The 26,001-nt window shown below is 40.1% G+C and overlaps 2 protein-coding genes across 2 annotated transcripts in view; one reads left to right on the forward strand and one right to left on the reverse strand.

The window, feature by feature from the left end:
• unc5ca (unc-5 netrin receptor Ca) overlaps positions 1-11,755 on the forward strand; it is a 195,982-nt gene extending 184,227 nt beyond the window's left edge. The window contains 4 exon segments of the mRNA XM_080035209.1: positions 931-1,080; positions 1,499-1,663; positions 5,305-5,483; positions 7,689-11,755. Coding sequence (XP_079891335.1) covers positions 931-1,080; positions 1,499-1,663; positions 5,305-5,483; positions 7,689-7,851 — 657 coding nt within the window. The 3' untranslated portion in view covers positions 7,852-11,755.
• Positions 11,756-13,355: 1,600 nt separating this feature from the next.
• Positions 13,356-26,001, reverse strand: part of bmpr1ba (bone morphogenetic protein receptor, type IBa) — a 21,958-nt gene continuing 9,312 nt past the window's right edge. The window contains exons 2-11 of the mRNA XM_080040576.1: positions 19,291-19,453; positions 18,936-19,035; positions 18,276-18,378; positions 17,419-17,515; positions 17,006-17,144; positions 16,253-16,445; positions 15,193-15,490; positions 14,543-14,718; positions 14,258-14,388; positions 13,356-14,177 (exon numbers count right to left, since the gene is read on the reverse strand). Of these exons, the coding sequence (XP_079896702.1) occupies positions 14,052-14,177; positions 14,258-14,388; positions 14,543-14,718; positions 15,193-15,490; positions 16,253-16,445; positions 17,006-17,144; positions 17,419-17,515; positions 18,276-18,378; positions 18,936-19,035; positions 19,291-19,453 (1,526 nt within the window). The 3' untranslated portion in view covers positions 13,356-14,051. The remainder of the gene's footprint in view (positions 14,178-14,257; positions 14,389-14,542; positions 14,719-15,192; positions 15,491-16,252; positions 16,446-17,005; positions 17,145-17,418; positions 17,516-18,275; positions 18,379-18,935; positions 19,036-19,290; positions 19,454-26,001) is intronic.

A 26,001-nucleotide genomic window follows, 5' to 3' on the forward strand; every position in this document is an offset into this window, starting at 1 on the left:
TTTACATTTCAAATGTATTCTGACAATAAGTTATGATTAGTCTACTATGTTACATGAAGATAACCAAGCACCCATTATCACGTATCATTACTCTGCAATAGGTAAATTGTGAAAGAAATGTTTGCCATCCGAGAGTTTGGATCTTGGGTCAGTTAATTGAATTAAATTCCTAACTTACTTACTGTAATTTAAAAACCTACCTTCTTTCTTGGGTGAGCTCCAATCACCAACCTTGTACTTAAAACAAAGACCCATGTTAAGTTAAGTGGTAAGTTATGCTACTGTATGAAGACTAGTGCACACAGGGAAAAGTTGTGATTTTAGTAAACAGTAGCTTGCAGAAAGAGAAGGGCGGATTGAAAAGAAGAAAAAAAAACAAGCTGCAAAATGTTAAACAACCAGAATTCAGTTTTGGTCTATGTGCATTGTTTTCATGAAGTAATGTGATGCATGGAGGTCATCTTCCAAAGTTAATAGAAGTTGTTTAATTTTTACTGTCTTACATTACAGATATGCTTCATTTCCCACATCTCACCACAGCAGTGCTTTGACTGGTGGTGCATTATTAATCAAGCTTTTTTTTATTGAGCATCGTAATGCGTCTCCACTGTTTCAGTGCAGTAAGCAGAGCCAAGCCTTTGCCTCAATCCAGGGGAATACAACCACTGAGATTTGTCTAAGTTATCTTAATAAAAAACTTTAATGTCTTTCAAGTGTTGTCCATGGTGCTGTTGTACTTCAAGGCTACATGCGGGGCGGCGGCATTGTCTGCAGTAATTATGCAATAATTTTTTAAAAGGCTTCACTGCAGATCTCAGATGCTTTATAGAAAAAAGAAATAGTGCAGTAAAAGAGAAGAAGAAGTAGAAACAAACTTGAGGGAGACATTTCAAGGAGTTTATTGTTGTTTTTTTCTTTTCTTCTCTGTAGGAGGTTCTTCAGATGGAGACCCAGATGGGAGGGAAGCTTCTGGATGAGCCAAAGACGCTGAACTTTAAAGACAGCACACACAACCTGAGACTGTCCATCCACGACGTGCCACACGCACACTGGAAGAGCAAACTCATCGCAAAGTATCAGGTGAGACAGAGGGATGTACGCGTATATATGTATACACAAGGGAACCGATCACTGGTTATGCCATTCAAGAAAGGGGAGCTATGGGGAAGCTTTTGTATGACTGTACATTTCCCCCACACAAAATCAGAATGTTTCAGTGTTCATCATTGTTGTGTTCGTTCAGCTTTGGTCCAGAGTAGAATATATTCACAATTAGGCTACTCGCTTTGATTAACTCCTCTGAATATTGAGTTACAAAATATTTATTTTAAATTCACACTTATAAATAATCAACACTTAAATATCAGCAAATCCATGTTTTAAAGGCCATTCCTTTTTGATCAATATCATGGGAACTGTCAGAAGATACTTTGTTTAAAACAGTTGGCAAAATACACAACAAATCATGCAAATCATTTGTGCTTTTTTTTTCCTCTAGGAGATCCCATTCTACCAGGTGTGGAGTGGCAGTCAGAGAACTCTTCACTGCACCTTCACCCTGGAGAGACTGAGCTCAGCCACCACGGAGATGAGCTGCAAACTGTGTGTGCGACAGGTGGAAGGGGAGGGACAGATCTTTCAGCTCAGCAACACATTGGAGGAGGTGAGCGTGTAGAAATCCACACACACACACACACACACACACAGCAAAACAAACATTTACTGGCTGTTTATATACGAGAAAACTGCATGAGACAACACTAGCACAGGACAATGAGTGTTACATACTAAAAAGAGCACGGTCACACACACACACACACACACACACACACACACACACACACACACACACACACACACACACACATACAGACTTTCAACTTCTAAGTTCCCTCAGCAGAGGTCCTAAAGTCAGTAAGTTTTTTCTCCGCGTTTCAGACGGTCAGGGTTTCTGCTATGGTTCTGCGACTCTGTTCAATCATTCATACCAGGGCTAGAGGTCACATAACACGAGTGGAATAACTCCTCTTTGATTTAGCTAGGCCATGTAACCACAAAGTCACGTAATGTGTGCGTGTGTGTGTGTGTTCCTATGTCCGTGTGTGAACAGAGGTCAGACTGCTTTGAATCCCCCTGCAGTGTTCATGAGTGATGGCGTTGCACCTTAGATTTTTTGTTAACCCTTATTTAACCAGGTAAGACGACAATGAGGGATCGTTTTTTTATTTTTAAATTTCTATTTTACGTAAACAGTTGCAGCAGTAAGGGAGGATACACATGTTTAGTAGTCCTGCATTGGTCACTGAGCAAAATGAAAATGACTTTCAAAGTATAGAACAGCTGTATGTAGGGGGGGTTTGACTTGCTGCTCGCTGTGTATAATAGTTTTAGGGTATCGTTGGTTAACGGCACTGAAACATCCTGATTATAATGCACTGAAACTTATCCAAGCATATTGCCCACACTCATAATAATAATAGCTCTAACTTATCAGCCAGTCTGGCACCACATTCCTGTCATTCTGCCATGCACTATTGATGCCAATAATTATGTTAGCATTTGAGTTTTAAAAAGCTGCTCACAGTAAATTGGCTCGGATATATTTTTATAACACAAAATATTCAAAGCAACCTTTGGAAAGGGATTCTGTGAGTTTGTGTTTGTTCAAAGACCTGTACTCAGCAAGACCTTTTACAGTTGAGAAGAAAAACTTTGTTTGTGTTCCCAGATGAAAAGATTATGTAATAGAGACCTAGTTTCCCAAACTTTCCCAAACACACTTTTGTTCTGTTATGATATAACTGTGAGATGCTAATATCGGCTATTAACTGCAGTAGGGCACAAAAGTGCACACCGAACCTTTGACAATGCAGACAATTAGCCTCTTTTACTTTTGACCTCAACCTAGGAAACTGCCGGAACAGTTCAGATCACTAGTCATAATTGTAAGTAATTGGTACGTTTCTTTTCTCGTGTTTTGCCACCAAGTCTAATGGGGTTAGAAAACTGTGTGGACAAAGCAATTGTTTTGAAGGAAAATCTCATTCATAACATGCAAACCTGTAAGTGTAGATACAGTGGAAGGAGTTGTAATGACTTTTCACACAGTTTCTAAACTGTCAGAGGTGAGAAATCCCACAGTGAAAGAGAGCATTGTATGAATGTACCATCCTTCATTTTCCCTGTAATTCCTAATGCCATGCAATTTCCCTATGCCTTCTGCCGCACCAAAGTTCAACATGTAAATGTGCCAGATTTAGCCATGCAGGCTAATTTTCACCTGTAGTCCCTGGCAGGTAGAAAGAAAAAAAGAAACATTAAAAGAAGAAAAATACAAAAATACAACACATGAGCACAAAAACAAAATGACACAAGCACAGACAAACAAAACGACACAATGATTTCTCCAGCACATAACAGGTTGGCGATGTGTGAAAAACATGAAGCATACAGAAACAGATAAAAGTGCATGAACATATAGCACGATTAAAACACATAAGTATTTAAAGAAAGACAAAAAGCACAGACAAGGAGCATACAAGTGGCATGAATGCAGACAAAACACATAAGCACAAACAAGGGTATACAGACAAGGAGCACAATACTCAGACACAAACACAACTAGTAAACACAAAGACAAACACACTATCCCAGATGATTATGGATGCATATTTGATTTGTCAATAACCAGTTTTTTATAGATTTTGAGAGGGATTTGTGGGTATGGTATTCCAAGCATGTGCTGCTCGATAGGAAAAGCTGACTGCCCAAAATAACTTTTTCTATATGGTATTTTACAATCCCCTCTTGTGGATGCTCTGGTGGAAGAGTTTATATTTTGTTTAACAAATTCCTTTAGCGGAGGGGGAGCCATACCATGAAATATTTTATATACAAGTAGAATGTCTGCCAACTTAATCATGTTTTCCCAGTTTAACAAATCATATTTTATCAAGATTTTACAATGGTGATATGAATTTGATTTTTTATCTAGCGTTTTCAAAGCCTGTTTAAAACGTGTTTCAACTGAGCGTAATGTGGTCCGTCCTGCCTGTGTCCAGCTGGTAAGACAGTAATTAATATGTGAGAAAATCATAGCATGAAGGTACAACTTTGAGGCATCTGTAGTTAAATTATTCCTGATGTGTCTGAAATTTGATAAGTTGAATTTGATTTTGTTTAGGACTTTTTTAACTTGTGTTTTGAAAGTGAGCTTAGAATCTATCATTATTCCAAGGTACTTGATTTCTTGGACCAGTGAGAGTCTTCTCCCTTCTACTGTCACGTCTGGATCTGGATCGCTGTTTGCAGATTTTGAAAGGAACATACATACAGCTTTTTCAACATTTAGATGGAGCGGGCAGAGTCGTGGTTGGTTGTGTAGCAGACCTGGTAAAAAATTAGCACTTCTATTTGGGCAGTGACATGTTTGTGGTAACATTATATTTATCGTTAAGCGGGTAATCCATTTGAAATAGACCACACTTAGTCTTATACAATAATTACTGTGATCACATGGGAGGTTTGGCAAGTATGGTAATTAGAACTGAATGGCTGAAGCAGTGTTGAGCGAGTCTCTTTGTTTATGCATTAATCAAAATGCTGTTGAGCCTCACCCGTGGCCTGCATTTTGAACTATTTAAAATAAATCCAGTTGAAAGCGTTTATTATGTCAAAAGAGAGACAGAGATGTCCCTTTTGCATCAATCATTCAATCTTCATAAGCAGAGAACTTGCTGCTGTAAATTGGGGCTAAGTAGATGAAGTCAAAACTAAATAGTAATAATTCACATCAACAGTGGCAGTTGTTGTTTTCTTTTGTTGAGCCGCATTTAGTAGCCCGCTGCCTCCTTTCAGCCCAGGAGTGGCAGATTAATGGAATGAAGGTTTAGGAAGAGACGGGGAGAGAGAGGGAGTGCATGGGAGCAGATATTTGTGTTTGGTTCACTCTTGTATTCATTTGGAGGCCCATCTGTAATTGGTCACACCGAAGGCAAGTAGCAAAGAGACAAGCTGCATCTTTGCCAGAAGGACCAAGATATAGATGTATTTGAGATATAAAAAAAATAAGATGGATTTAATTTTGCCCAAGTTGCCACATGGATGCACATTATGAACCATATTTCATTTTAAAGGGCTACCTAGCGCATTGTCCTATACTGCGGATGGTATAATGTACACATACATCGTATGCACAAAGTGAAACCTATTTCCTCCATGAATTAAACTTCAAGAAGTTGAAATGTACTGTATACATATGTTTTTGTTTTATTCAACATTCATCTGTTCCCTCTGTCTTTCCAGGATGTCCAGTGCATAGACACGTCCCTGATGGACCCTGCCAGTAATATCACAACCTTAGTAGGCCCCAATGCCTTCCGCATTCCCTTATCCATCAGACAGAAGTTGTGTGGCAGCCTAGACGCACCACAGACCAGAGGCAACGACTGGAGGATGCTGGCCCACAAACTCAACCTTGACAGGTGAGAACATACACATGCACACACACATGCATGCAAACACACACACACACACACACACACACACACACACACACACACACACACACACACACACACACACACACACACACACACACACACACACGCAGAGTTACACACAGGGAGAAAGGAGATGATGGAAGAAGACAGGGTAATGGATCAGGCAACAGTTTTAGTAGTTTTTATAGTTGATTTCCTGAATGTTTCTCTAAGGCATTTTGCTTAGTTTGAAACATAATTTAGTAAATAAAAAATAAAAAATGTCATATAGGATGGCAGCTTACCAAAGTGGCCTGTCTCACCTCTTGAACAACAAAAGGACATTCATGTGAATTCAAATGTGACTGTCAGATGAAATCGGATGGTGCATGGCAGGTCATCTGAGAGGAATCTTATTTGTCTAATTCCTTGTTCTAATTCTATCGCATATTTGATCTCCCGATAGGACTCAAAGACACAATAGCACATTTAAATGCCAAAGAGGCATAATCACGTTGACAACTAATCACGTTAATTGTATGTGACTGTTGGTGCTTTGTTGTATAGAAAACAAACCTGCATCCCTGTAGAATTTGAGTAAAATGGAGTGTAGTGAAGTGACACACCGGTAGCATCCTTAGTATCTATATGTATCCACAGATGTGTGTCTCGATGATTCAGTCCGGAAGTTAATTTACCAGAACAAAACAGAAGCACATTTTGAGAGGATAATTGGGCCAGGCAGCTAGCTCCTGATATAGTTAGTTACTGTGGGCACCAAATATTCCTGATCAATGGGTGAAAAAATGGACAGCTTGCCAAATGTGTAGTTTACTTCCATATTTCTGCTTAAAGCTACTCTTTTAGTGTGATAAAATGGTCTAATGACAAGGTGCCATACATATTTTATTTATTTATCCTCTCTGCTCTGGTGGTGACTGCCTCGTCATGTGTACTTGACTTCAAAGTAGTCTGCGTGTTCACAGCTATTTCTCCTTACATAACTCTCATGGTCATGTGTAGTGAAATCGGAGCTGTACACGCCTGCACACAGATGAACAAACCAAAAAAACTTGAACATTTTGATCTAATGCACAACTGGTGAGACAACTGGTCAAAAGAATGGTGGAAACTCACACACGCACACACGCACACACACACACACACACACACACACACACACACACACACACACACACACACAAGAGACATAACAACGTTGGATCTCAGTTATTGAGTTCACATACCAGCACGAATAGCCATTATCCCATACTCCAGACAGATGAGGCTGAGAGAGAAAGTGAAACACAAAGAAACAGTAGCGCAAAACTGAGAACGAAAGTCCAGATAAAAGCTTATCAGATGTTTTGAGCAAGAGAAAGTCTGCTTAAAAAGGAGGAGAAAGTGCAGACAGTGTTTGAGGCAGACAGACAGAAAAGGAGCGATGAACTCATTTGTGTTTAAACAGTACCATTGTGTGAGACTCATTTGATCCCTATGGGGACTCCAGTCTGATGGCTTTTCCACTGAAGCAGCATTTGGAATGTTTGTCACAGATGGCTCGGTGTCAGGCTGTTCCCGTGCAAACCATTGTGTACTTGACTTTCAGCTGCTTCGGTATTTACCGTTACTCTGAAAACCATTCCCCCTGTGGACCCATTGGCACATCTTTGTGCTTCTACAACTCAATTTCAAATGCATTCATTTTTTTTTTGTTTTCTGATAATACTGGTTGAATTGACCATTCATAAAGGCACATTTTCTGATTCACCTGTGACAATTAATTTTGCTTCACGACTTTTTCAGAGACAGCTTTTTTTAAATATTACATAACTGGTTAGATTACTGGTTGTATGATCATATAATATGCAACGCACAACTTGCAATTGTGTTTTCTTTTTAGTTGTCAATGTTGTTGATTGATTTTGTTGGTGAATATGAAGAAATCTCCACTTTGGATATAAGAATTGGACTGGTTATTGTATGGATTATTTTTATTTCCAATTTTCATTTGTATTCTAAGGACTTTGCCATAGTATATTGTTTGTCTTATTTTGAAGTTTTAGACTTGTTGATGTGATAATTCTCTTGATTGTGTTTGCGTTTTACTAATTTTTTTAGATCAGTGGTGACAAAATGAAAGAAAAAAACATTTGGTTGTTGTTAAAACATTAACCATATACATCCCCCTTTCCTTGATTCCTCCAGGTACCTAAACTACTTTGCCACCAAGTCCAGTCCGACGGGTGTGATCCTGGATCTGTGGGAGGTGCAGCACTTCCCTGACGGAGGCCTTAACCAACTGGCCGCTGTGCTGGAAGAGATGGGTCGCTATGACAGCAGCCTGGCCTCCATGACGATGGAACACTGACCAAGCAAAGGGTGGTAGAGACCATGAACAATGACAAAACTCTGGAGACGATCACGCGTCAATTCTCTACGCTCACATGCTGCCACCGCAAAGGGCAGTGACCCAATCAGATGCGGGCAGAAGAAAAAAGCTGCCGCCATGGCGATTTGAGCATCGCTTAATAATACCATGGTAATCATGCCGACATTGGTCACGGACCGAGCTCGTGCTGGGACTATGTGTGTATCTTTCTGTTTTTCTTTTTTTTTTTTTTAGCAACGTTGCAGTGTCGCTTGTGACTGACGGAAAGAGACAAATCAACACAAACATCAGGATCAGAAGAAAACAAACACATGCCTACAAAAAAGACCTTGTCTATGTAACACTAGTTGTTCTCTTGCTCTTAACTATATACTGAACAGGCAGAAGCAGAGGAACACAAGAAGCGACAGAGGCACTGACCTTGAAAAGCTGAATACGAATCATACAGGGAGAGAAGCTAAACTGATTATGGAAGGGCGGCAGAAGGTAGAGTGAGGAAGAAGAGAGACTCTTTTAGTAAGATGAGAGTTAACGCAGAGGGAAGCTAAGCTGATTACGAGATGGAGGGAGGACGTAAACACAAAATGATGGGAGAAGCGTACAGGTGATCATGGGTGAGAACAGGATGGAAAAGAGATAATGAGGGAGGGGTGATACAGACGTGATCCCTTCTCTTCTCCTGTGACCCTTGGCTGTACGTGTTTGACAGTACAGTTTGTCGTCTTTATGTGGTTTCCTAGGGAAGGCTCTATGTATCCTGCTGTCCATATGTGTGGGTCATTTACCCGCTAAAACATAATTAGCTACACAGTTGACTGTCAATCAAGGTTCTCGACCAGAAACAAGCCCAACAACAGGTTGTTCCCTTTTAAGGCTGACATCATAAGTGATGTTCGAAATATCTGTGGAACGCATTAAATGCAATTAAAGGCTTTGTGGCTTTCCTCCAAAATGCATGAAGATATCATCCATTGTATAGGTCACTAAACCTGCAGTCCACTTGCCATCAATTTCTGCATCTAATTTTCTTAAAGAAGCCAACCCAAAGGTGATCACTCTAAATAGCTACAAGTAAAACGTATTTTATTTAATTATTTTCTAGTAGTGTATTGGTGACAGCCTGTGAAATGGTCTGCTTTGGGGGTATATTTAAGATTACACTTATGATGGGATAACTGATCATTGAGGCTATGCCTACTGTCAGCTTCAGTTTCATGTACAACACAGTACACTATACAGTATACTAAAGGCTGCTTTAAAGGAGTTAGCATTTATTAAATTACACATTGTATATATTTTTGGATCAGAATGGCAATTGTTGTCTAAGAAAAGAGCAAAAACGTTGCTGCACCTATTGGAGGTTCGCTACAAGCTGTCATAAACATTGAAAACAAATTACACATCTTACAAACTTAAATTAAAAAGTGTCATCATACGATCTGCAGTAATGTTGCTGCTCAGTTCCTTCATAAAGAGGAGTGGTTTGGAGACGCAGGGTTTTGGAATCCAGCCATGTTTACCACACAACCTCAAATCCCTATAGTGTCTCCTATAGACTGTCCGGGCTTGTTTCTGGACAAGGTCCAGCTGAGAGAAAAGCAAAAAGGAAGCAAAAAGGGATGAACTTAAAGTGAAAACAAAGGTGTTTTTTTAATACAGTAATATACAAAGTACCATAGTATTATGTGATAGTGAATTAAATACAGCTGATATTCATTGCCGCTAAATGTACCCAATATACAGATTTTATCAATCATTTTTTTAATTTGCTAAAATATATATAAGCCTACGAAAAAACATATATATATAAACATTTCTTTCTTACATACTTTCCGTGTCCTATCACCACAAGGATGTCAGTTGTGTCATTTGCCATCAGGCATCAACATGTGATTACATGTGTGATCACCACCATGACTCTGCACGTCACCAGCACCATCCAGTGGTAGCATTCACATGTTTTCTTTTGATCGTCTGAAGCATGTAAATACATAAGTATCATGTTCATTTGAATGACCTTGTATTATCATAATGTTTTTGTTGTGTTCATTATTGTGTTATTTACATTAACATTATTGTTTTGCCATTGTAATGTTTTGTTTTAGTTTTTAGTTTGTTTAGTTTTTTGGGTATAAAATCTGTAACATATCAGTTAGTTGACCTTTATCTGAAACAATTGTTCCGTCTGCAACTTACATTCCAACACATGGTGTATTTGTTGAAAAAGTTGCAATTTAGAGCTGGAAAATCAAGAGAGGAACTAAAAGGGGGCTCATGTAAAATGAAGTGTAATATATTTGTGTTTTTCAGGACAACATTGTCAACTGGATTTTCAAGTGTATATGCACTGACTCAGGACAACAGTGTCAGATTGCCCCCTGTGGTCATGAACTCTACTCACCATGTAAAGGACAAACCCCGGACATTCAGTTCTAAAGGAAATCTGTGTTAAATATTCATATAAACTGGAGTAAAGATACTTCTGAACTATGGAGAGACGCCATATGACAGTGAACGTCAGCTATGTGTAGAGACACTGAGGAGAAAAACCATGACAGACAGTTTACATTGGTCCAAAAGGTCAGATCTTTACCTCTTCAAGACAGATTTCACCTTGTGTCTGTCCGCACAGGACGAAACCATGAGTCATTGATTTTTTCACATTGATTTTCCCCTGTTCTTGTTCAGTCAGAAATATGCGAGTTAAAAATCTGACCTCTTGCATCGATGTAAAACCATACATAGCGGACACGGAGGCCTCGAGATGACGTACATTTTTTAAAATTCTGACGGCCTTATGAACCAAATTAGGAAAAGGTGTTATGGTTAAATGACAGAGTGTATGTTTTAGAAATGCAACTGCTGATGTCACGTGAGGAAATCAAAGGGGCGGGGTTGGGTAACTTTTGAGTATAAAAGCCTAAAACATCAATTCAGTTTCACAACAAAAAACATGAACCCAAAGGTCATGAAAAAGAGATCATCAACCTCTCTTATTAACTCGAACGTAGAACACACGTTTTTAAAAGATGAAGTGTGTGCGCAAGGAAACAGTCGTCTGGGAGTTGCCATTTGGTGTGTAACTTAATTCCCAAATGTTATCCTTGCCATGTTCTAAGTGTGCAGTTTACCAACAGGATAGACTGTTAATGGAGTAGACCTGAAAAAGGAAGAGCAAATTTAGGCCTCCAGAAAGTGATCCTTTGTGAAAATTAAGAAAGTAGTATTAAGATATCAAAGTATGTAAAAAATATTTTCTATCCACAGTATGTACAGTTGTCTACTGTCAGCTATATTTGGCAAATTTGAGAATATAAAAAAGAGCAGTACAGTTAGATACTAGTTTGTATGTTTCCAGTTTTTTTAATTTAAGTTTATTTCCTTTTTTGTAAAGGCAGTGTCTACTATGCAAACTTGGCATTGGTTATCATGATAGAAGTCTATACCTAGAGCTGTGCTTGTAAGTGCATTTTTATTTTTACTATCAGGGGTGTTTTGATTTGATTAGTGTGCAGGGTAGTGTTGGTCAATGTTTGCTCATTCTGGCACGCTTCATGAATCTTGCTCAATCTTGCTAAATGCTCACCTCTCTTATCTTCTAATTGTTTTCTGTACAAAGTGTAAGAAAGAATTTTTAAGACAATTAATAAATTATATTTATAAGCAACGCTGAAAATGTGTAGTGCATATGGTGGCTTATTTATACAGAACTGTATCAGTAAATGTTTTTTTACTTTATATTTCACCCATGTTTTTATTAGTACTGCTTGTACTGTCAGGGGGCAACAGTCAGAAATGCAATGTGTAGACAATGGATATATACATTTGGTTTGAAAGGCTTTGAGTTTGTACCTTTTTTTCTATTAAATTCATATTTACAGGTTTTCTGACTCAATAATTAGTTGGGTAAAGTAGCCTGAAGGCTAGGAAATTGAAACAGAAAATCCTTATGGTGTGGCTGTTTAACATGCTGTGTGCCCAGAAGCACCGTTGGGTTGTAATGAGGGATGCCGCTTTTAAGAAGAAAACAAAGAAAATATGGGGAAAAATTCTCATCAGTAGGAGGCACTACCAAAGTGACTTGTTAGTATGCAACTCATCCAGCCACCACAAACCGTGCATCAGCCATGTGGATGAGTGAAACACTTTATTAGTGGAATGTCTCAACCTTTTGAGTGAATAAAAACCTGTTCATCTCACAGTGGGTAGAGATTTAATAAGGTACAACACAGAAAGGGGCATTTACAGTGCATACGGAAAGTATTCACATGGCTTCACTTTTTCCACATTTTATTATGTTACAGCCAGGAAGAATGCTGTATTACATTTTTTTCTCAACATTCTACACATAATACCCAATAATGACAACTTGAACCACCAGGACTCTTCCTAGAGCTGGCTGTCCCTCTAAACTCAGTGATCAGGGGAGAATGGCTTTAGTTAGGGAGGTGGCCAATAACCTGATGGTCACTCTGACATAGCTCCAGGGTTCCTCTGTGGAGTTGAATCCCATTGAACATCTCTGGAGGGATCTGAAAATGGCTGTGCACCAACACTCCCCATCCAACCTGGTGGAGCTAGAGAGGTTCTGTAAAGAGGAATGGGCGAAACGGGCCAAAGATAGGTGTGCCAAGCTTGTGTCTTCATATTCCCAAAGATTTGAGGCAACAAAGTATTGAGCAAAGGCTGTGAGTACTTATGTACATATAGTATTTAATTGTTTTATACATTTGCAAAAATCTCAAACACATTTTTTCTTTAATTGTCATTATGGGGTATTATGTGTAGAATTTTGAGTAAAAGAAAATGTATTTAATCCAGCGTAATTCCTGGCTGTAACATAATGAAATTGGGAACAAGTGAAGCATTGTGAATACTTTCCATATGCACTGTGTAAAACACAATAAATCTGCTACACAATAAGTGAGTGAACATCCCATTATTTTGGAAGCGCGAAAAAGAAAAGAAAAAGGCATGACCTGAAGTAAAGTTCATCAAGGGTTTAGCGTCATTAGGAAATCTCAACTGACCCTGCTGTGATTGCAGAGCACCGTGGAAAGATCTAACAGTTCTGCTTTAACTGGGATGATGAAAAGTGTCCATATTTAACTCAAGAGCCATTTCATACGGAGGCAGTTAGACCGTTTAAAGCTTCCTTATACTTGACTGCAACTATTTGAGAACTTGAATTAGTGGAGGAACTGCCTGACAGAAGCCAGGTGATGGGGTTTTTAATGACTCAGCTACCTCTGTGTCCCTTCATTTACATATATAAAAGACAAATGAGGCAGCCTGATGGTCAGGGGGAAAAAGAGCAGCCAACACTGATGTGCGTAGAGCCTCAATCCAGAACATATTTGCACATATAAACTTTATTTTTTCACATATAGTCTTAAACAGTTTGAGATGTACATGGAAAATACATTTCATGTCACTTTTTTATCACAACTCAAAATAACAGGTATACCGTTTCTTCAGTGTCTACAAATGTTAACAGCGTAAACAAAATTTTCAAAGCCTCCAAAATACTTTTTGAATTTTTTTTCTGCCACATGATGTCAGGCATTGTAACCAAAAAACAGTCAATTTAAGAATGACAAAAACAATGTGTTCAATCCAATTACAACATAAAGGCAGTAGTGGGGGTGACAGTGTTTTGAAAAGAGGTGTCATGCTGCAATAACAGATTGCCTTAAAAACGCATCCTTTCTGTTCTATCAATCGGACCTTCACCTACAGGTAGCTTTCACAGAAAGCAGTGATATAGTATAACACTCACTGGTCAGTAGCTTGTTTGTGTACGCCGAGTCAAACTCAATCTCTTTCTCCAAGGCCTCTGGAGCATGTGAACAGGAACAGGAACCTGTTTTTTTAAGTCCTTAAACAAGTCTGAAATGATAATGTCAGGCCACACCAGGCTTGATTCTGTTTGATTAATTTAAGTTCTAGATAACGCTGTAGTCCTGTAATACATTGTTTCAATGGGATGGGGGGGACATGGATTGCAGAGGTCATGACTCAAAAAGTTTGTGATCCTTTGATTTTCCAAGTGACGATCTTGCTTCTTGTCCTGCTTCCTTTACCCCAGGGAAAAAGGGATTGTGTGGCCTGGACCAGAGCCAGTGTGATAGTTAATGCCCTTTGTATGTGTGTAAACACGCACACCTGGCACTTCTTGCTCACAGCTTGATGTCCTGTGATTCTGACATCTTGGCAAGTGTCTTTTTGACGCGCAGGGCTGTGAGGCGGCAGGCCGGTATGTGGGCCCAGCATTCTGTCATCAGCTTCTTCATCTGTCTCAAACACTAAGGAAATTCACATTCAGGTTAGGAAGATTATTAATTGCTTGCGTGTGTTGTACATGTATTTTGATCTATTTTGTTACCTCATCGCTGGTCCATCGATTGGGGAAGGATGGTCGTAGCCTCTTGATGCACACCACCTCTCTCATGTCTTCATATGAAGGGTCCGTAGGAACTGACTCGTGGTACGGCAACTGGTACTCTTCAAGGATCCCTACACAACAAAAAATGAAACGTAATCAGAAAAATGCTTTGATAAAATATGTCAAATGTTAACAAGATCAACGCAAAGAACAGGTTTAGATTGTATTGCAGGCTGTTTTTTGTAGAAGATGTTATTAGTGTAAAAGCATAAAACCTGTATCTACCTCCTGAGACACAACGGCGAGCGATCTCCCAGAGAATGAGTCCAAAGCTGTACATGTCGGCCATGATGTAGGACTGAAAATGACTTCTGTTCAGAGTCTCATCCAGAACCTCTGGAGGCATGTAGCGCTTTGTGCCCACTCTAGTGTTGGGAGGGATGTCTACCTCGTTGGTGTCACTGCACAGTCAACGAGATCAAAGTAACAGTTTGAAATGGAAGATTAATTGGCCATACACAACAATACTGAATCCTTTGGAAATAATACAAGTTCAAAATAATTTGATTTGTGAACACCATCTACCAGAGCTTACATGTTGGCAAAACATGGATTCAAATGAGGAATTAAAAAGGTGCTCAGAGTAACTTTCAGTTTTTGTTCATTCTTGCACCCCCTTTGGATAAAAGTGGTAGTGTTTTTAGTACGCCAACTGTTGTTCCTGGGTGAGCTCACCCATGATAAAGTCATTAAGAAAAGCAATATTAAAATAGCATTCTTTGCACTGACGGTTTTGTTTGCTGTTACATGTCATTTATGATCATCAGAGGAAAAATTTGACTTTTTCAGAAATATAAAAAAAAAATCCTCATAGCACCTTTGAAGAAGAAGAATATTTCATTAAAAATAGCAAGAGGTGTTTCTGTCACTCTCACCTGATAAACTTGACTGCCAGTCCTAGGTCAGCTATACAGCAGGTCCCATTTCTTTTCACCAGTATGTTCTTGCTCTTCAGATCGCGGTGGGCGATGGCAGGTTTGCCCTGGGTGCCAAAGATCTCTGTGTGGAGGTGGCAAAGGCCCGACACGGAGGAGTAAGCCAGTCGCAGCATGGCTTTGTTGTCTAGGGTGGTGGATTTGAGGTAGTCATACAAAGAGCCGTTTTCATGGTAGTCGGTGATTAAATAGAGTTGGGTCCAGGAGCCAGTTCCTTTAATATCAGCAGCTATGAAACCTGTAAAATGGAGGGGGAGGATGAAGGGAGTTTATCAAGCAAATAATTACAATGAATTCAAGAAACTGTTTCCCCCACTGTCAATTCTCTTGTGTCCTTGTGCTCACTTTAAGCCAAACACAGTATGGACTTTGTGTGCACTATTATGCACTGCAGCATCTACACTGCTTTTAGTTTACTGGCAAAGTGATCTTTTGCCCCAGCTGCTTAATTACCATGCATCTTGTGGTGTTTAATTATGCAAGCTTTGTTTTGCAGTCTGTGTTGTCTACTTTATAATGTGTTGTGCTTTAGTTTAGTCTCCTGGCCATCATTGATCTGTGTTGGCCACTGAGTGCAGTGTGTTGCAGAATAGTTAAGAGTGGACACACTCCAACTATCGCTCCTTTTTATGGTCTTCTGTTATTTAATTAGTTTGCTCCAAAATTCAGACATACAACTCACCAATCATTTAAATCAATCAATTCCTCCATTAGTCCCAAAAAATTTGATTATTATCACTGCTACTTAAAAGTATTATTCATCACCTGTCCCCTTAAGTCCCTTGTAGGCACCTTTGTTAATTGCAATGGAGCACACAAGAGTACTTAAAGCCAAGAAGATAAAAATTTGAGAAAGACCAAAAGATTGACAGAGGACAAAAAAGTAGAAACAGTCCAGAAGTCATCGATGAGAGAGGGATGCAGGCTTGGAAGAAGAAGTAACACAGTGAGAGACAAGCAGAGACACTGAGCAAATACAAATAGATAATCCCAGTCTTACCCAGTATGTTCTCATGTCTCATTAGGACTGTCTGGTAAATCTCTGTCTCTCTGAACCAGCTGGCCTCCTCGGTGGTGAAGAAAACCTTAACGGCCACTTTTTCTCCCCTCCATCTCCCCATCCACACCTCTCCATAGCGGCCCTTCCCTATCTGCTTCACCATCTGGATCTGCTTGGCTATGGTTCTCTGCACCTGAAGAGGAGGGGCAACACATTGAGAAAGGGTTAGGTTTAGGTTTGAATGTTAGATGAGCCATTCATTCTACGTGTGTGTGTGTGTGTGTGTGTGTGTGTGTGTGTGTGTGTGTGTGTGTGTGTGTGTGTGTGTGTGTGTGTGTGTGTGTGTGTGTGTGTGTGTGTGTGTGTGTGTGTGTGTGTGTGTGTGTGTGTGTGTGTGTGTGTGTTGCCTTCAGTCCAATAACATTTAGCTCATTATATTTGTGTTAATATAAACTCCAAACAAAGGATTAGTGACCATGACTATGATAGAGGAAAGCCACCAGCAAAATCAAGAATGGTGTTTTCATTTTTATTTTTATTTTTTTTAGCAGACTCAAAAGTTTTCCCCAAGTAGAACTTATACGGTAAATATCAAATTATCCACCACCTTTATCTCCCAACATATATCAATTTTATGGAAATACATGACAGAATAATCAGTATGATGCTATGGGCCTTTATGTGTGCATATAAGGAATTCATGGAGCATGTTTTTAACTCAACAGGTGTTTCGCTGCAGTTCCGGTATCTCACCAATAGAGGGAGCCCTGAGCCAGAGCCAGAGCTTTGTGACTGCTCTATCAGGTCCTTGAGAGATTCTCCAGGGGGAAAGTAGGTCTCATCCTGCTCCAGACCAATGCTGTAGCGAGGACGAGACTCCTGGCGCTTATACCTGGAAGAAAATATTACGAAATATTCAGCACACCCTCTCGGCAAAACAAAAACAAAAAATATATATATACAAACACCGTAGGGGAATAAAAACTTGACAATAAATAGGATTATAAAAGACACAAGAGGGTTGCTGTAAGTTATATCAAGGTGTGTGTGAAATAATTAGTTTTTTTTTGCGTGTTAGTGTGTGTGTGTGTGTGTGTGTGTGTGTGTGTGTGTGTGTGTGTGTGTGTGTGTGTGTGTGTGTGTTTGATAGTCAAGTGTGAATGTACCTGAAGTAGCAGAAGACAATAATGACAGCCAGTATAAGGCTGCATACGGTGACGGAGATCAACAAGGCCATGTGGTGGATCTTCCCATCCACGTAGACTGGACAGAAGGGGACGATGGAGGGGTGGAGTGAGAACAAAAGTCGGATGGATAGAAGAGAGGGGGCAGGGTTAAAAAAAAGAGATTAAGAGATATGAAACAATGTCAGAAAGAGAGAAAGAACTCAATCACATTTTGTCTTTTCAGCTGCTTCCTTTCTTCCCGTTAATTTATCCCTCTGTCATCTTTCACAAGTCATTTGAAATAAAGAACCGATGTTACGGTGAATCCGGTACAAATCATATTTCGCTCATCAATTTTTCATTCTCTTCTGGCACAAACTCTGGTCCCTGGAGGCCGTCAGCTAGAGGAAGCCCTCGGCCTAGTCGATGAAATCTCTTCCTGATCCCCTAGGATAGGGTTTCAGATTGACGACTCTTGCCCCTTTGGTGTCTGCTGCTGTGGCTTGTGATTTCCCTGGGAATCTAAACTTACTCTCTCCACACTCACACATGGAGTATAGTGTTGTACACACAGTGGAGCGCACGCTATATTCTCAAGACTTATAAGACTCAAGCTTTCCAGGACAGTTTGACACTAACTCCCACTGTCTCTCCCCCACTTTGACTCTCTGACAATGTCATGATATCTCTTTCTCACGAGTCCCGTGTGTTGTAACACTATATCTGTCACAGTTCTTGCCCAGTCTGAGTCATTGTCACCCCCCCACCCCCCACCCCCTACACACACACCCTCATTGTCACCTGCCAACAAGTGACCCTTCATGTGCTCAAGTTTGAGAGTAGTTGAATGAACTTACGGGGTGGTTTGAGTGGCGGCAGTGTAGGATGCAGGTTTTTGTTGCAGTAGTCTTGGTCTGTACAACACTCCAGCGATCTCCTCTTACGTGAGTTCCCTGTGTCCTGGAAGACAGAAAAAGTGTTTCTTTTTTTTAGTTCGTTTTTTTCTGTTTGTACTCTCCGTATTCAGTTGTTTGTTAATCTAGTAATAAAACAAAGTCATTGTTTAATTGCTCAGGAGAGACTTTGAACAATTTTGACTTTTGAATAATCGTTAAAGTCATTCAACAGCGTATCGACTTGGGGACGGCCATCTTTTCTTGGTTTTGTGTCATGAAAATGAATTATAGGTGGTCAGTTCTACAAAAAATACATTTGAAGGTATTACCATGGTCTGTGGGACAGCTCACTGTGACTCTAATCATGAAAACAATGTCTTAGATATGTAAATGAATAATCAGCAATAACAATATTTATTTGATGCGTCATATAAAAGCGGCTGTATACTCTATATAGTCAGGTAAGACACTTCTGCTTCATTCCTACACACCCTTGCGATTCTTCCCATCCAAATGAAGATGTTAAAATCTAAATTTACTGACCTGAGTTTGAAGATGTAAAGAAAATGGTTGCAGAAGAGAGAGGTTATCTGAATTGTAATGTAACAGTCACCTACTCACCCTACACTGAAACTGAGAACCAACCAGCCCCAGGCAGCCTGTGGTCTGGACTGGGACCCCGCCCTCCTCCTCCACCATAGTGAAACAATAGCCATCCGTCCTGGAGGGGGAAAAAAACAAATGTTCAACTACAGTAATCAACTACTCAAATAATGTTGTAGAAAACATTTTATGTGTTATTTGTGTTCAATTCACAACCAAACATATATTAACAATGTTATTTCAGACTTCAGGAGGGTTGATGGCAGGCAGCAATGTGTGAGTATATGTGTGAGTATGTTGGTGTTTGATTAGGCACATGCACATATAAATACATGTGTTGTTGTTTTGCTCTTTCCCCTTCTCCTTACACTACCTGCATGTGTTATTGGTTGAATCTTCGGGGCAGTGGTGATAACAGTGACACCACAGTAGTCTTTTGGCGGATGAAGCGGGCGCTGTGCTGCCACTGGTCTCCTTCCCACTCTCTACTGCCTCCTTATTGGACGCTCTCAGCAGCATACCGTCAAATATATTCCCTATATAAAAAAAAGAAGAAAGTAGGAAAAAATTTAGTTGGAAGAGAGACAGGAAAAACAAGCTGAAATCACATTCATGATTCATAGGATAGTATATGTGTTCTAGGAAAGAGCACACACACTGCCAGGGTCAGAGATTGTATTATTAACATCATCAAATGATAAGACTATTCTGGCGGGCATACAGAAGAGTAAATATAAGTATATGCAGTAACAAAGGCAGACTTAGGGGTTTATACTATCTATGAAGGGGGAAAAAAGTTATGTTAGGAATAAAACATTTTCATATGAATGTTCATACAAAAAATGTGTATACGTCAGAAAGAACAAGGGGAAATCTCCTGCACTTAATATTTGGTGAAACGTGTTTCGACTACGCAAAAGGAAAAAGCCTGGGAGACCGACATTACAAGGAAAACTGCTTAGTTATACTGTATTAGATATGTCTAGCAACAAGGCACTGTTACACTCACTTCAGTGTGCTATTGTACAACTGTGATTATCCTGCTGCCTCTGCTGCTCATAGTGAATTTCATGAGCCCAACGTTCACTTCAGCATCCAACTGTGGGTCTGTTAGTCCCCCCCTCAGGGACACATTTACTAACTCCCCTGTCTCTACTGCAGGGAGTTGAGGTCAGCGCCAAGAGTGTGCAGCGTTAGTATTCACATTATAAATCCCTTCCACTTTAGCTAGCTAGCTGACTGAACTGAAAAATAAATAGTGAAGCGGATACTGAATCAACTCAAAAAGTGTATATATACATATACAGATTTGACAAACAAAAACAGCGTACAAAAAAAAAAAAAAACTTGAGCCGGAACATATGGTCCTGTTAAAATGTGTTCACTCACTGTTACAACTCTGTAGAATCAGAATGAAGCTATTCCCTACTTATCCTAATTCAAAAGGACACCTGTTTGTCACTTGAGAGGGAAAAAAAGAATCACGGAAGTGTCATTTCTTCATGGCTTTTAAGATTTTCATTCATTCCAGCATGATCATTGAGACCAGATGCTGAACAGCTGCAAAACGCTTGCACACACAGTATCTCTGCTCCTTATCCTCTTTCAGCCTCTCGTTTTTGAGTTCACTTTCTTTTTTTAGCAGATGCTTCTCACAAACAATGAGAGTCAATAAACACACAGCATGTATGGGTAAAACGGCAGCCAAAATATATGAACCGATGATGTGCTTTTATTTCTACAAATGCTTACTGTATTGACTGTATAGTAAAAGAGTGATGAATAACAAGATACATCAATGAAGAGTATGCAGTACTAGATGCAGTAATAGTGTGGCAGCATGGCCAATCTCAAGTAGTTTCAAACAGTTTTGTATTGTTTTTAATGGCTGGTTTTTCAACACACTATGATCCATTCTTAGTTTACATCAATCGACAACGCCACTTTTGATGTGACAGCTTTTAAGTTGGTGCACTTGTCTGCTGTGAACTCATTCCATTCTGAAACTAGGCTCAGAGGCAGGGGATTTATATTGAGGGTTTTATCACTTGGAAGTGTGATAAAGTTTCAGTTTCCTGCTTTAAAGTCAGCTTTCATCTTTTTATGTTAAGCATTAATCCTGACGTTAGTACCATTACTTCAAGATCTATAATGTTGTTGGAATATCATAATGGTGGGGATGGCCCCAAGAAATGAGGGCATGGACTGTGTAATGAAAGTCCCTTTCATTTCTGAAATTGTGTAGCGCAATTGGTAGAAATAGCAGGTAACAGTAATGAGGCACACACTTGAAGGATGGTGTTTTAAAATGATTTGCCTTGAGACTGAATAAAGTATGTACAAATAGATACATGGTACAAGGGTATCCAAGCAATAGCTTAAAGGTTCCATGGCTACTAATTGGTGTGTGTGTGTGTGTGTGTGTGTGTGTGTGTGTGTGTGTGTGTGTGTGTGTGTGTGTGTGTGTGTGGTATTGTGACGTGTAGCTTATGACAGGCAGGGCACATGTCACATTTTCAAATGAATTACACAGTGTAACTGAACATATAGCAATGAGGGATACTAGTGCTCTCATTGGATAAGATAATCTATATAGAGCCTCACCACTGACAAACACATTGGATTAAATGGAAACTTGAAAATGTGTTGTATATTCTTGAGTCTGCTATGCGCTGTCAGTCAAACGTCAAATCACGGGTGGTATCCTCTCTTTCATCTGAGCTCAGCTGTCTTTCACAACACATCAAAGTACTTCCTCTGGGGACAAGCGCTTAAAGCTCCCCAATAGACTAAACACACACACACACACACACACACGCACACACAGAATATAAGCACATGTACACATGTTCTTCAGAAATGTCTCTTTCCCTCTTAATGAATTTTGCTGTGGCTTGTATTTTTGTACTGTCTGCTGCATTTGTATTGTTTGTTTGCCATGCATTCATCTTTATTTACAAAAAGAGAAATCAGTGACTAAGATTTAAAGGAAAGAAAGTTGCAACTATTGCTGCTCACTTGCACAAGGCAAACCATCCATAAAAAAATAACTTTGGGAAGATTTATCAAACAAGCGCTTGTCATCAATCATCACTCCCCTTTCTGAATATCCTTCTCGCACACACACTGATAAATTGTTGACAATGGTGCGAGAGAGGGACGGAGGGGTTTAAAGGGGTCACATTAACAATTGACCGATTTGAGAGAAAGGGAGCGAGGAAGAGTAGGAGGGGGAGAAGCAGAAAGGGAGATTAACAAACGAGAAGTGACAGAGCTGCGGGGAACTGGTGGGGCAGTTTAGCAGTGCGCAGAGGGGACAGAGCAGAGGCCACTGGCCTTTTCCACCCTCTCTCTCACACTCCATCTCTCTCCCTCCCTCCCTCTCCCTGCCATCTCTTACTCCATCCTGCTCCCTATTGCTCACTCACTTTCTGTCTCACTCGATGCCAGGCGGTCTCTCCACAGTTTTTTTTTTGACCTGTATCTTTTTCTTTGGGCCCCTTTCTTCCACCACTTAAAGCTACTGTAAGCTAGTTGTTTGCTCTTTGTCACTTTCCTTTTCTGCTTTAATCTTGAACCTACCACACAGCCTTCTTCTCATACTCCTCTCCTCTTATCTTCACCCCATCCATCCTGCCCATTGCCCAGTGCGTCATGTAACTGTGCTGCTGTGATGTTGACAAAATACAAAGCCTTTCACATCCATCCTGCACCTGGGATCCCTGGCTCTGCATGTGCACACCAAGCATGTGAGAACGTCTGTTGGAGAGAGGCATCTGGGAATTATCTGTTTGAAATCCAGCAAATGCAGGAATATGGGACCGGAAATCCATGTCATAAAATGTATTTCATAGGAGTTATTTTTTTCTATCAGCTAGTCGTTAGTAGATTTCAAAGCCTTACGGGGGATTTTTTTCAAAAGGCTTATTTCTAGTCACATCACATCAGAAATAATTTGGCTAGTTATCAGTAGCTCTACATTACAAACATTTTACGAAATATGAAACATTTGCTTCGCTCTCTGTATGTGAAGTGATCTATCAATCTCTTCGCATATCCTAGCTCTATCTCATAATCATAATCAACTGTCATTTCTACTTTATCTTAACAGGTTGTTGTCCTTAAGTTCTGGTCGTTTTTATTCTTTACTACTCATGGTTAAATCATTTGGATACATAAACTTCTGAATATTTCATTGGTCCTGGGGTAAGAGGCACATTTTGTTGAGCCGGTCCCATCTGTCTGTGGGAGGGAGAGTGAGGAAGGTCAAACACGCTGTTGTTTCAGAAAGCAAGAAAAAAGCCTTGGTGCCTGCAAGTGTATCATGTCGTTAAGTGCTTCCATAGGGAGAGAAACAGCCAAGAAGAATATATTATATTATGAAAGATTTCCCTGAGGGTAATCATTGGTTAGACAAGGCAAAGGAATATGACAGTAAACATAAAGGTTATGACAATATTGCTCTTGCAGTCTGGTCTTGGCTGTTAGGTGCAACCCCTGTAAAAACATCCACTGACCGGCTCCATTCCAAACCTAAGTACAGCTAATGTCAAAACATGCTGCAAGTCGAACGATCCTCTGAAACTGGGACAAATTTCCAGGTACTTCAGCGACACTCTAATTGTTTCAAGCTCTGTCAGTAAAAATGGCCTTTCAGATACCCGTATTAGAGCTTTGAGATCTCCCCTATAGGCATTTATTTTCCAGGCTTGATGGCAGGATATAGGGGCCACTGTAAACACACAATTAACAACTGTGGCCCCACAAACCCCCAAAAGCGAAAAAAAAAGAAGAAATGCCCCTTTTCAACAGATGCCGCTTTGTACACACTAAAACACAAAAAGAAAAGAAGAAGACAGTTAATTTTAGACATACGGGTAAGGGAGAGAGAGAGAGGATACGGTGCATGAGATAGTAATATGGAGATAGGAGAGATTTGGGGAGAAGATAGACAGAGAAAAGAAGTCGGGGGGAGCACAAAGAGCGATAGAACATAGTCATTAGTTATCCTGGCCATGTCAAACAAGGCCTACCAGAAAAGCCCTTTCACAGAGAGCCATGTAAACACACACCCGCCTCCCCCTACCACTTAAGACGCACTCATTTGACAACAGCGCTCCCTTCCTGCCCCCTTCTTCCCCTCTAAGTAGCAGTTCATCTTGTTGGTGTTTGACAGTGCCGTCTGTATACAGCCAAAGAGACATGGAAGGTGAAAGGATTTTTTCCCTCTCTTTTTCTCTCTCTCTCTCTCTCTCTCTCTCTCTCTCTCTCTCTCTCTCCTTCTATCTCCACTTCCATGTACTTTCAGTGGTTGTACTCTTATCTCTGTGTTCTTTTTCCCTGTCAATGTGTGGAGATGAGCCGAGCCATCCCACATGCACAGGAATGTCTTAATGAACCCCTTTGCCATCTAGAGAGGCTGGATGTGTATTGGATGAGGTTATCTCTCTCTCTCTCTCTCTCTCTCTGGCTGCTTTGGCTAAAAGCTTATACTTTGAAATTCCAATATGTTTGGCTCTATCAAGACCTTCAAGGCCTGGGACAGAGATCTCTTATTTGACCTTTTTTTACCTACTTTTTTTTAATCACTACTCTATTTGAAGAGTGAGTATTGGAGAGATTCCCTCACGCTGCATGTCGTACCAAATTCATATTAAAGGTGCAGTGTGTAGAATGTATTGTCATCTTTCAGAACAGATTTGGTAGAGAAGGAATATTATATTCATAAGTTGTGTTTTTGTCTGTTATTTCCATAGAATGAGCCTGTTATATCATAGGAGCAGGACTTGGCACCATGGAGGCTGCCATTTTGCATTGCCATGATTCTACAGGAGTACAGAATGGACAAACTTAAATGGCCATATGCATTTTGATATTGTGGAAAAACTTGAGGCAGTGGTGGATGATGCCATCGTTAGTGACTAGCTTCTTGTCCTTGTAGTGTAGTATTATTAGAAAGTGGTGACGTTACCCAGAAAGAGAGCATTACATTCTCAAACTTTCACCACTAGATGCCACTAAATGTTCAGATATTACACACTGCACTTTTAAGAGCTTGTGCTTATTGGCAATCTTATTGTTACTGCTGTTTATATATTGTTGGCTCGAGGGCAGCAAGAAGTTATGAATCATTACTCCTCCACCCCCTTTCCTTGTAAAACTTTCAAAGGACGCCCAATGTGTTTCTTTTCTTCTCCTACAGACTAGGTGCACCAAATCGTGTCTTTGCTCTCCCTCCTTTTAAACACATTGTTATTCATGCACTCCCATCAAAACACATGGATGCATTTTTCATACAGGTGTTAACGCAAACACAAGCAGAAAGATTAAACTACTTTTAATGTAGGAAGCCGTACGCCATTAGAAATGGATTAACTTGTTGATTAATCAATCAGACCTGAGAGACAACTACAAAAAGGATCATTTACACGTCGAAAAAAAAAAAGATGGCGACTGACCACCATGTAGCAAATCACAAAAGATGGTTATATCATGTTTCAACCGCATACAGCTTTTAAAGAAGTTTTCTTTGTCAAAAACAGCACAATAAGAACTAGTGAGCGTGTGGATAGAGGTGCACTCAGCCCTTCTCTGCTCCTCCAACACAACAACATCATCAACAGCTCTTCAAACATTCCTTCATTATGTCACACTGATGAATGATGCAGTAATGAGTCAGTGACAGTCTCTGGTTATACAGCTGTCATCCGCCAGCTATATGGTGCGACCACTGGGGAGTGTGTGTGTGTGTGTGTGTGTGTGTGTGTGTGTGTGTGTGTGTGTGTGTGTGTGTGTGTGCCTGCGTGTTTGTGTGTGTGTCCTTTCAAGGGGATGAGTGACAAGTACACAAGGATTCCGGAACTCTGAGTTCATTCCAGAAAGACCCTCAGCGGCGTTCCCTTTGGAATACAAGGAAATGATGAAACAGCCTTTTATTAAGGAGGTGTGAGAGAGCAAACCAAAGAGAGAAAGAGAGAAAAGGAGACCAGCTGGTCTCTTTATCAAAAGCTCCTTTGCATCTTCTCTTGGCCATCTGGGCGCTCCTACTCGTAACAAAACCGCTCTCAAAATCAATGCAAAGGCT

Source organism: Ammodytes marinus, assembly GCF_949987685.1.
Source record: "Ammodytes marinus genome assembly, chromosome: 2".
Classification (NCBI taxonomy): Eukaryota; Metazoa; Chordata; class Actinopteri; order Uranoscopiformes; family Ammodytidae; genus Ammodytes; species Ammodytes marinus.